The following is a 12,372-nucleotide window of genomic DNA, read 5'->3' as shown; positions in this document are numbered from 1 at the left end:
AAAATAATTGGAAGAAATATATATAAAAATACATCACTAATTTCATGCCAAATTTCTTAAACTCGTATAATATGTTAAATTTCAACCATTTATAAAGTGCCATAAATTTGAACTAGAATATAACAAAAAAAAAGAGTTTTGTTAGAAAACTAATTAAAAGTGCAGCCAACTTAAATCAATTAGTTAATAGCTACAAATATCAAAAATTACTGCCCTAGCACTCCTCGTATTAATATATTATTGTAGTTGGTCCCTAGACTTTTAAAACAATAGAGAAATGATTAAGATTTGATGTAGAAGAGAGATCAAACCATGAATTTATGTAGCATGCTTTTCTTTTTTCTTTTTTTAAAAAAAATCACTCATAGGCCTCAAAGAGAGGCTGCTTCTTGAAGCGAAGTATTTTTGTATTCTTTCTTCCTTCTTTCACTTTTGTTTCTCATCATACAACTCAGTCACTCCTGTCCACTTTTTTCTGAAGAAAGCTCCATCTAGCAGAGAAATAATCTTGCGGCGAAGCCATGAAGGAGAGAAACAAAGGAGTTGAAAGATACAACACCAACATGGATTGCTTCTCACATGAATTGACATGTAAGAAGCACCCTTCTTCTTCGTCAGTTGGTATCTGCGCGTTTTGTCTTAAGGACCGTTTGCTGAAGCTCGTCTGCTCCGATTGCGGCGAGCAGAGGCTCTCCTCCTGCTCTTGCTCCGACGATATCTCGACTTCCCGCCGCAATTCGTGTACTGTCGACGTGGGAAGCGTCGGCAGGGTCTCGTTCTTGATCGACAACGACAAGAACCAGACCCCGCCAATTCTTCACAACTCAACAAACTCTTCTTCCTCTTCCAACAACAACAACAACAAATTGTATGAAAGAGTGGTAGATGAGGTTACAGTTTTGCCAAGGAGCAGCAGCAAGAAAAGTAATATCAGTGGTGGGGGTAAATTTTGGAAGATTGGGAAGCTGTTTAGGAAGAATAATAAGAAGAGGAAAGAGTATTATTGTGGGAGAAGTGTTGGTGGTTTTGATGATAACAATAATCACAATGCCGGTGGTGGTGGCGGTGGCGTCGGCGCGTGCGTATCGAGATCAAGGTCGCTATGCAGTTTCCGCGGTGGTGCTCTGTTTGGATCTGAGGACGGTACAGATTCAGTTGTTCCATCAGGTGCGAGAAGCTCGATCTCAGCAGCGAGAAGTTCGGGTGTGAATGGTGGTTTGTTCTTGGAGTCTGGTAGAAGAAGTGGGTACAGTGAAGCTACTGAGCCAAGGAAGAGTGGGTTTGATGGTCTTTTTCTAGATTCTTCTTCTGAGATTATTGATGGTGTAATGAGAAAGGGTAATAATGGAATAATGGATAACGTTGTTGATGGTGGTGGTGGTGGTGGTGTGTTCTATGGGGTTAATAGGCGTGTGTTTTCGCTAAGAGAGAGCGATTTCAAGGGCATGGATGAATCTAGTTTTATTGATTTGAAGCTCGATTATTCATCAGAATCAAGAGCAGAGTTGTTCCCTCCTTCAAAGATGATGATGAGTGATAATTTTAATATTAATACACTCTCCGCTTTTGGAAGCACAAGACATGGTGGTGGTGGTGGCGGCGGCGAAGGAGATTTTATTGTTGGCGGTGGAGTATCTTTAACAAGTGGTGGCGGTTCATGTAGGATCGGTGGTGGAGGAGGAAGGAAGAGCATGAAAGGTTGGAGATGGATTTTCAGATATAGCAATTCAACAAACAGGGGAGGTGCAAAGAACAGGGATCAACAACAAGATTCAATGCTTGAGACAAAAGGAACAACATATTTGTCTAGCTCCTTTACTCTTCAGTAGGATAGTCTTAATTAATTAGTCTATGGTTTAGAAGTTTGAAATTTGTCTCCAGTTGCTCATACTAATGTTTGTTGAGTAAAAGTTCTTGATAGAGGGAATTTCATTCATATACTTCTTGGAAACTTCCTAGCCAAAAATAAATGTATGTATCTAAGTATCTTAATAGAAAGAAAGAAAAAAGATGTTAGGTATAATATTCACATTTAATTGGTCTCATATCATTTATTCATATAAATAATAATATTATATTATATTTATTCATATAAATAATAATATTATATTATATTTATTCATATAAATAAGGATTTGCAACACTTACGTAAACTCCAAAAATGGCCTTCTTCTTCTTCATCTGATGTGATTGTCTTTTCGCCTAGTCTCTTCTTCTCTCAATGGTATCGCGCTGCTACAGACACCAGTCACCATTGCCCATAGCTCACGTTAACGTGCGCACCATAAACGCCCAGCAGCACCGTCGCGCAGTTTGCATCGTTCTCGCAGTCCTGCATCGCGCCAGTCGTGCAACTCCTTCCTCGCGCTGGCGGTTTCTCCCTCTCAACGTCGTCATTTGCGACATATAGGGGACACACAAGTGTATTGTTTTCATACGTCCATCACACCTCACAAGATTGTAAATGGAGACACTCCCTTCGCACACGTTGTATCCGTCGCGCAGCCCGAGACCGCCATGGCCGCCGCCTTCAATGAAGTTGCCTCCCCCTATATTAGGTCTGCGATCAACGTAGGATAGCACAACAATAATTGTGCAAGCAATTAGTTTAGTCCATGATACTCCCGTTTTTGTACATGCAAATGTAGCCCATTTCAAAAATGCCCTGTTTTGGGCAGCCAACTTGGCTTTCTTGACTTTCGCTTCCCTTACGTCTTCAAGGTATATACATCAACAGACGGATTTAGATGCTGGATATTTAATTCACTAGATATGTAGATGGTTATTTTAATTTTTAATTGGATGGTTATTTTGTTTGATTCAGTTTATGTATATACAATTGACAAATGCTAGATGGTTGTTTGATGGCCGGTGAGGGAGCTTCTAACGCCGAAAAGGTGGGATGATTGATGAGGATGGGGTAGCAGACATTGGGGATAAGGTGTTTGGATAAATTCTATTGGTAAATTAAGGTTAGGACGGTTAATTTTTTGAAATAACTGATTGGTTTCTTTTTTTTCCTTGTATTAGGCCAAATTTAAAATCCATTGTACACATTGTCAAGATTCTTCATTGTTTCCCTAGCAGAGTTCTTTTAAAATTCACGATTTTTATTATTTTAGTTCTTCAAATTTAAAATTCATTATATTGATATCTGAGATCTAACTCTAAGCACCATATTGATTCCTAAAATCTTTTCAGTATTGAGCCAATGAATAAAATGAAATACTGAGTTAGCTTTGACTTCTGACACTAGACACAGAACTAAATAACGTTATTTTGGAAAATAAGAAGAGATAAAATAGTTTGTACATTATATAAACTTTACTTTATTTTTTTGTTTTTGTCTTATTTAAGTAGCAAAACAAAGGGTTTTTTACTTAAATAAATTTTATGGAAAGCAAAATTACTGGATTCCCTTGAAATGAATTCTGCAACGTGATTACCCTTTTACTATTATTATGTAAATCATCCTAGGCTGTGCAGGGTTATATAACTTGTGAATCATCTCAGCCCAGGACGATTAATGCATGAATTGGTAAGGGAAAGAAAGCATAAATCGTGCTAGCCTCTCTTGGGTTAAAAGCATATAGTAAATCATCCCAGCCTGCTAGGTTTTACGTGTTTTTGGGCTAAACCTCGAAGGGCCGCCACGATTTACGCATAAAAGGGGACCCTCCCCAGCCTGGCACGATTCACGTGTTATTTGGTAACACAAACTGGGCTGACACGATTTATGACTGTAACACTAACCCTAAGGAGGCTGGAACGAGTTATTGAGGGAGTGGAGCCTCAAATGCGGCGGGTAAAGTGGATGAAGAGGATGTTTGGGAGCCGCCATTTTTTACCAAAGGGGAAGCTTTGGGAGAGAAGGTTTTGGCGGAGGCCAGCTCACGGCGGAGGTGGAGGTGGTAGTGGGCAGAGCCGTGTGGGTGTCACAGGCTGCAGTGGGAATAGCCGCTGTTGGCCGGTGGGTGAAGGGAAAGAAAGGCGTGTTGCACGGTGGCGAGGGGATAATCCGTCCGGCGGTGATAATGGCCGCCAACCTGGGAGATATGTACCGCCTGAACGGTATTGCGCATGTTGCCAGATTTATTGATGAAGAGGTTAGTTATCGGATTTTGTATTGTTGTTGAGTTGTTGCCATGACAATGTTAACTACCTTAATATGTTGGATCATATAGTATAGGTTGAATATGCATGTTAGAAGAATTTTTAATTAGGATGCTGTGCGATGCCATATTTAGTGATTTAGTTAGTTTTTGGCTATAGTATAGGATGTTAGAAATCGGGCTTTTTAATAGCTGAGGGAATTCGCTCACGATAGACTGATGGTTGTGATGGTAGACTTGCAAAAAATTTGTTCTTCTGATGTTAGTTTTGTAATATTATTGTGAACACGTATAACATATCCATTTTGATGGCATTTGCGAATTGGATATATGTCTTACACTAAGGGATTTTGTGTGTGTGCGCGCGTGTATAATGACCTGAAATATTGATGTCTTTATGTTGATGTATTTTCAGCCAACCCGATGCGTTAGGAGCATGCATAGGCAACAGAAGATGATACTGCATGATCGTATACTCCCGTATTTAGATCGTGCCAACCTACTGCATGTTGCTCGGTTGCATGATTACTAGTTCAAGCTTGATGAGCCGCTGATCAGTACTTTTGTGGAGCGATGGCGTCCTGAGAACATACGTTCCATATGCCATTTGGGGAGTGTATCATAACACTACAAGATGTGGCATACTAGTTTGGCCTTCCTATTAACACTACAAGATGTGGCATACCAATTTGGCATACCATAACACTACATGATGACATGAATAGTGGAGGGCTTGAAAGTATCCACAATTGCATGTGCATGCGGATAGAGAAACCCGACACACACTCATTGCAATTCTCCCCCCAGTCGGTGCAAGCTCCTCAACAACAAACTCAGAGTTTTCCCTGTCATATAAATCCACCCGCATATTCCTGGAGGCATGTAGATTCTTCTCGATCGCTATAGTGCCCGGCATATACACCTGATCCCCGGTGATCCACCGTGGTATGTGGTTATAAGACTCCTCCCAATCTCCATATATCTGAGCAATGGCCTTCTGCTTGCCCATCCAAACCTCCCTGTAGTTGGGCTTGAAACCAAACTTTGAGGACACCGCGTTCTGTAATACCTTAACGGAGACCGATGCATCAGCCATGACCAACGATAGAATCGAAGCACAGATGACATGGTAATCGAGCTACCTGTGATCCGTCGATATCTCAGTTGCTAGACATGTGTGTGGTCCGTTGTACTTTCTGACTTCCCAGTAGCCTTTTCTCTGCTTCATAGTCACACGTATCAACCAATTACAACCATTCCCGAACTGGACACACTTCCCATGATATTTCAATTGGTCGAACTCAAACACTTTATATTCTACACCACGACGAATATTATAACTCTTAATTGTCAGCACAGCTTCGTCTTTTGTTTCAAACCGTTTCTCGACCTCAAACTCGTCCGTGCCAATCATGCTGGGCCTGTCTCCGTGAATAGTAGGGTGCTGCTGATCTACAAATGCAACCTGGTTCATTGCATCAAGGTCCAATGTGAAAAAGTGTCGAGGGTACTGCTGTATCTGACTGCTTGCATGGGTTTCAGCTCCCTCGGCATGTGCGGTGTCTTCCTCGCCATCACTCTCATCACCAATAATTGGTGGCTCCGAATCCGACCCCTCATCGCCTATAGCCTCTGCAAATGGATCTCTCTCTCTCTTATCTCCATGAATGTCGGGGCACCATCCACTACAGGTGCAGTCCCCATGGTAGCTGCAAGCTATCGGAAGCTACGCCCATCACCCAAGTCATCTGCCGAAACGGGCAAATCAGCAGCAAATGATGGGGACGAAACAAAGGGAGTCACCGGTTGTCCTGTTGGAATGGCGGTGGAGCTCCCTTCTATGACGTCAGTGGGTAGATTCGGAGCGGATCCACCGCTGCTACCCTCTACATCAACCAATCTGGCAAACAACTTCAGAGCGCCTAGGTCGGAAAATCTTGCTTGGGGTTACTAAGTTAAGCATAAATCGTTTCAAACTAGTGAGTGTTGCTGAAACAAGCATGAATCGCGCCAGGCTGAGGAGGGTCCCTTTTTATGCAAAAAATCGTGGCAGCCCTTCGAGGTTTAGCCCGAAAACACGTGAAACCTAGCTGGCTGGGACGATTTACTATATGCTTTTAACCCAAGAGAGGCTGGCACGATTTATGCTTTCTTTCCCTTACCAATTCATGCATTAATCGTCCTGCTGAGATGATTCACAAGTTATAAAACCCTACACAGCCTAGGACGATTTACATAATAATAGTAAGAGGGTAATCACGTTGCAGAATTCATTTAAGGGGAATCCAGTAATTTTGCTTTTCATAAAATTTATTTAAGTAAAAAATTCCAAAATAAAATAATACTATTTAACCTTGTATTCAGNAGATCATTAAAAGTAATTACTCTGCCAATGACTTAAAAATTGATGATGCTATAAATCGTGAAGGCAATAAGAAATAATTTCTTCTGCCAAATCTCAATCGTGTCAGCTAATATAAGGGAGTGACATAGTATAAGATTAACACTTCTTTTTCCCTCCCATAATCTAAGATTAAGACAACGAAGTATCATTATTGTGACAAATGTGATTATTATTTATCCATGTTTTTATTATTTATTTAACGATAATTATTAAAATAAATCCCAAAAAAGTATATTATTGATAAAATAATTTAAAAAAAATTACAAACGATAAACAAATTCTTAAGAAATAATAAAATTTGATAAATAAATCATCAAATGAGCCTATTTCCATTATCAGACAATCCGTCCATAAATTCGTTGGTATAGTTGGCGCCTTTTTGTGTGAAATAAAAATAAGTAACAAAAAACGGTGCGTTTTGGGCGCTGCCATATCGGTATCAAGTATCAACCCCTGTTATCAGGGACACAACTCTTCTCACTCTCATCCTCAATCTCTCCTCCATACATTCCTATCCTCCTTCCACCACATCGCCGCCGCGGCTCTGCAACTCCTTGGCCTCACTCTGCTACGTCGCACCGCCGCCTCGCTGGGCTCCTCTGCTTCTTTGCCCGCCGCTGCTTTGTCGTGCTCCTCTGCTGCTCGTGCCGCCTCTAATCCCTAATCTGCAGGTAGGCTTTTACTTTTTTTTCTGAGTTAGGCAATTAGGGTTCCTAATCCCTATTCCCTTGTTAGGGTGGTGGGCTTATCAGGTAGGCTGCTAGTGCGTGATGGTGGTGCTTCGTAACACATTCTTTCTACTGTCCAAACACCGAACCGAATCTCCGTCTTATTTGTAAGTTCCTCTCCTTTCATTTGAATTCTTTTATTTATTTAATAATATTATCAATCTTCCTGCGTACCTTAACTCAGTTGATAAACTTGTGAAGATTGGGTGATGTATAGTTCTGGTAATGTACTTCTCCTCAATTGTTTTCTAAATGCTGTTGGAATATTTTTAATGCTCCATTGTGAACAACTTGGTTGACAGATTATAACTTATTGTTGGTATTTCATCCCCTGCTACCAACAGAGATTTTCGTTTTCTCTTCTCATCGGGGATAAGCTCTAATTTGTAATAAGTCTTCCCGTGCCTCTTCTTTTTTTTTTTTTTTTTCCTTTTTATGTTTTAATTTTTATTGGTGATCAATGTTTTTGGTGTTGCTAAGTGTTAATTTTGCTATAAATGTGTTGTTGCTGTTACTGATTGTTGATCAAATTGCTGCTGCTGCTTCCTGCTATCAATGTGCTGTTGTTGCTATTGGTGAAAATTGGTTTAGGCATAAATAATATGCTTGAATAGGAAATATTCAACTAGATTTTGTAGATTTTGATGATCGATGATAAACTTTGACATTTGATTTTAGATTTGATACTTTGGTCGATTCTTTGGGATTTTATTATTTATGAATATGAAAGTGAGTTTGCTAGAGCAGTGAGGTGACATTCATTATCATAATTAAGCTGGTACATCTTTGTGAATTGTGATGTGTGTTTTTTGCATTTGAGTAATGCATGTTTTAATTGATCACGATTAGTTGTGATGTATCAAATATTGTGTTGGATTTAAATAGGTTATGTTGAAATCACTGAGGTGGTCGTCTGATTCACATTTGTAATTTTTGGTGATGTTCAACAAAGGTGTGTCTGAGTGTCCCCTTGAGGTAATCATAACACCAGAAAATGAAAGCATTAATACATACATTAAGTTCTCACTATTTTAATTTCATGCAAGATTGGTCCTTCCAGCAATGCTCACTATTTTAATTCTTTCTTCATCAGGGGCATCCAATCAAGAATCATAGAATCTGTACACCTTCAATATCATCCACAGAATCTGTACAGCTTAAAGGTCCACTATTAAGTTTCCCACCTAATACGAAGTCGATCTTTCTTTTTACCTTCTTCTAAACCCACTTTCAGTTCTTGACCAAACACAACCTTAAGACCCCATGGTTCCCCTGAAGCCTTACCACCATTTCTCTAGCCTCTCCATTTCCATAGCTCCCACTTTCTGTCTCCAGCCTCACTTTTCCTCTCCTCCAGTTTCCTTCAACTACCGATTTCATGCACCAAAATCACACTTCAAACTCAAGAATTCATTCTCTTTCCCCACTTCTAACTTTCTCAAGGTATCAAGAATTAGAGTATCAGTTTGTACTACTGAATATGAAGAAGGAGAAGAAAATAAACCTTCAACAGAGCTTATGGACTTGTCGCCAAATGGCCCAGTGTACCAGAAAACACTTCAATTGGTTGAGTGCTCCATGTTTGCTGCACTTACTGGTTTAGTTTACTTCTTGAGCAACTCTCTTGCTATTGAGGTTAGTTAATTAGTGACAATAAAAAAAATAGGTCTGTTTGTTTGGAAATTGATTGGTTCTAATAAAAAAATGGTTCATGGTTTTCGTGTGAGTTAGGAAATTGTAATAATAGATCTTCTCTATTGGTTGATAGTTAGTTAGTTCTAACAAAATTTGGTTCTTTGTTTTTGTATGAGTTTAGTTAAGAAATTGCAATCATGGATCTTTTCTTGTGGCTGATAATTGGTTATCTATTCTTTTACTTTTCGATATATTAATAGTATTTTAGGCTCAGTGTTCAAGTTTTTGTTTCTGATTACAGAATTACTTTAGTTGTTTCTTCTCGTTGCCTATAGTGATTTCCTCAATGAGATGGGGTATTGATGCTGGAAGGAAAACACTGGTAACAGTTGCTATTTTCTTGCAAGAATACAGTAGATAAATTCATGAAGAATATTTGCATAACCAGGTTTTAATTATTGGTAGTTACGCTTTTGTTTTTTTAGGTGGCAACAACTGTACTTTTGTTTGTCTTGTCTGGTCCAGTCAAAGCTCTAACTTATCTGGTAAGATTTCTTTTAACTTGGTAATTTTCTTAGCTAAGCAATAGGGCTTCCAGTTTTGTGTTTGATTGTTTTCCTAATATGCTTAAAATTAAACTATATATATTTTTTATTTTGTGGAAAGCTTAAGTGCAAAGATGTTTTACATAGACATCCAATTATGTCTTGCCACATTAACAAACATAACTACTTTCCATGGCCACTTTTTGAATGGTCATCCAAAAGAATTTGGTTGTATGACTATGTAAAAGTTTTTACACTTTCAGTGTCTCAAAATTATGCTCTATGAATCGATTTTGTTCATGAAAAAATAGTTGTTTTGTTCTAAGTGTTAGAATGGCATTTCATTGTACCCAAGTGTTTTATGTTTCACAATGAGATGCTTGCTACTTGCTAGTTAGTTATAAAATATGTAGCGTATTGGATATGCCTTCCTGTCAAATCGGTGTTGCTATTTCTGTGCTTTGCAATCCTAATAATGGTGAAGGTTGTTCAACAATGAGTTTTTTGCTGAAGTGAATACATGTCAATTTTTGCATATGAACTCGAAAATGAACTACATATGCTGTTTTACAAATGCAGTTGTGTTTGTTAAGAAATTTAATTGTGCTGGGAAACATGAATTTTAACATTTCTCGCTTTTCCTTTTTGTGAAAATAGAATAGTATACATACACTGGTTTGTTTTCCGATTAGATACTTTAGTCATACTGTCTGTAAAGTAACTTGAATTCGAAATATTTCTTTCATGCAGCTTAAGCATGGCATTGTTGGTTACACAATGGGTATTTTGTGGAGGTATGTCATATGCAATATTTTTATGCTTTTAAAACTCAATTTTCTAGCGAAGTCTTTGATGAAGTGCATTTTATTTAGAATCATGTGATCTGGTTGTACAATGCAGTGGGTGAGTAATCATGTTAACCCCCTCCTGCTCTTCCAATTTACCATGAATTCACTTTCTTCACCTCTTTTTTATGAATCGTCTTAAATTTAAAAATAGATATAACAAGTATCAATCTTTTGAAATTGGCATAACAAACAAATTATATTACTTTATGACGGGAAAGCAATTTATATTTGCTGTCATCTCTGTTTTCTTGTTATATTATTTGATGAGGAACATAAGAATCTTTCGTGTTTGGGTCAGTTACATGAGGGAGAAAGATCAAAACTTTTATTATCCAATAATGTGAGAGTTTGAAGTTATGGAGCCCCTAAAAAAGATGAAGAATGGTAGATCGGTGGTTCCAAAAAATTTATAAATTGAAGTTTGGAAAGTTTTAGTTGGCGAACTAAACTTTTTAATGAGATTATAAAGTTTAAGAAGATGCCAAATGAAGTATCTACAATAATAAAGGGGATATATTGGTAGAATATCCAGTGGGAAAGGTGGATCAAATATAAAATAAATCTATGGTTAGAGGCAGAAGAAGACCCAAAAAGACTCTTCACTAGACGATCAAGCGAATCTCTGTGTGAATGATCTCATGGTAGACATGAACACATGATACATTATAGGATGTAATAATATTGTTTGATCCATGTAGAGGATCCACTTAGTGGGATAAGACTTTGTGGTGTTTTGTTGTTGTTGTAACAGACTTGGTTGTTACTACCGTTTTCTTAAATATGGTTTCTCTCTTATGTTACTGTTACGCAGTATGCTGCAAGATGATAGAACTGAACTAGAACATAGAACTAAAACCAAGAAAAATCCAGTTTCCTGCTGCTATTGATTTAAGTAACGGTTTGAAACGTGTAGACCAAGATTTCACTCTTAGGGCTCAAGCTAATCAAAAGTGGGTGCCCACCCCCTTTCAAAATCTTACTGTCCCTTCTATTCTTCCCATATTCTCCTCTCTCTTCTCCATAGCCCCATTATGATTTGACCAGATTCGTTTCTTTCAATCTGCAGCCTATGTGCTAGGCAGATAGTTGTATGATGTCACATGTGTTCCATGCGGCTCATGTTGGCTTCTGATAAATCTCTTCCTAATATGCACCTCAGTTGTGGAGGTGTATCACAAGATTGTTAAATTCTGTTTTCTTTTGTTGTTTATATTAGCTAACTGGTTTTTGCAACTCCTTTACAGTTTTTTTTTTTGCATCTTGTCAGGTCTGGAGCAAGTTGGAACCTTTCAATTTTCTTGTGCACAATTGTAATGTTTGTTACCTATTGCCAAAAAATTCTATACGTTTGAAGTAATTGTTTTTTGCTGGATAATGAAATCTTAAAGTTGCAGGTACGATCACTAGGAGCTGTTGGCTTTGTCTTAATTTCATCTTTCTTAATAAGGGAAAATATACTAGCTTTGGTAATCAATTCCGCAATTCTCTCCTAATTTTTTAATTCTATATATCATCTTGTACCATGAAAACTACTGAAATATTGTTCTTATCTTTCTCTTGTTTTTGCTGCAAATGGGCCTTGTAGATCACCATTAACATTCATGCTTCTCTTACATTTCTGCTTACCGCCTCTGGTGTTAATTCCATTCCCTCGTTGAACATGATATATACCCTGTTTGGCATTTTGGTAAGGGAAAAAACTTACTCTCTACTCGGAAGGGTCTTCTCTGTTTATTATATTTCTTTTTCTTCAGACTATTCTGATGTGCTCTTTGAAACTTTTTCAAGGTTTTGATCAATAGTGGGTGCTTCATGTTCTTGCTTCACCTGCTGTATTCCGTTTTCCTCGCCAGAATGGGGATGAAATCTCAACTAAGGTTACCAAGATGGCTGGAGAGGAACCTCTGATGCTGCATGTAATCAAGAGTTAGCAAAATTAATGTTGGAATTGTATTCATTCTCCCTTTTGCTGCTTCAGAAAAGGGACAGTGCTAAGGCTGTATATCATTTACGGTGTATAATAATTTGACGCGCTACACAGATGAAAGGTGAATATTAACAGAAAAATTAAAAAGTAGTGTTTCTTAATTGTTGTGGTCT

General features: G+C 38.2%; 2 protein-coding genes across 7 annotated transcripts; both read left to right on the top strand.

Annotated features, from left to right (window-relative positions):
• Nucleotides 522-1,829, top strand: LOC107645625. The gene has a single exon (XM_016349704.1). The coding sequence runs from the start codon at nt 522-524 to the stop codon at nt 1,827-1,829; it is 1,308 nt and encodes a 435-aa protein (XP_016205190.1).
• Nucleotides 6,921-12,372, top strand: LOC107618054. Of its 6 annotated transcripts, XM_021117023.1 has the most exons (12): nt 6,926-7,187; nt 7,252-7,351; nt 7,547-7,630; nt 8,130-8,219; nt 8,338-8,879; nt 9,181-9,261; nt 9,365-9,424; nt 10,175-10,218; nt 11,540-11,582; nt 11,667-11,738; nt 11,858-11,959; nt 12,061-12,372. In XM_021117023.1, the coding sequence occupies exons 5-12, from the start codon at nt 8,508-8,510 to the stop codon at nt 12,178-12,180; spliced, it is 894 nt and encodes a 297-aa protein (XP_020972682.1). In that variant the 5' UTR covers nt 6,926-7,187; nt 7,252-7,351; nt 7,547-7,630; nt 8,130-8,219; nt 8,338-8,507; the 3' UTR covers nt 12,181-12,372. The 6 variants fall into 6 exon arrangements, with proteins under 6 accessions (XP_020972692.1, XP_020972688.1, XP_020972696.1 ...); XM_016320090.2 differs by lacking the exon at nt 7,547-7,630 and having other exon boundaries at nt 7,269-7,351; XM_016320013.2 differs by lacking the exon at nt 7,547-7,630.

The sequence above is a fragment of the Arachis ipaensis genome, chromosome B01 (genome assembly GCF_000816755.2).
Source record: "Arachis ipaensis cultivar K30076 chromosome B01, Araip1.1, whole genome shotgun sequence".
NCBI lineage: Eukaryota > Viridiplantae > Streptophyta > Magnoliopsida > Fabales > Fabaceae > Arachis > Arachis ipaensis.
Note: the sequence above shows the minus strand (reverse complement) of the source record. Positions and strands in the feature narration are given on the sequence as shown.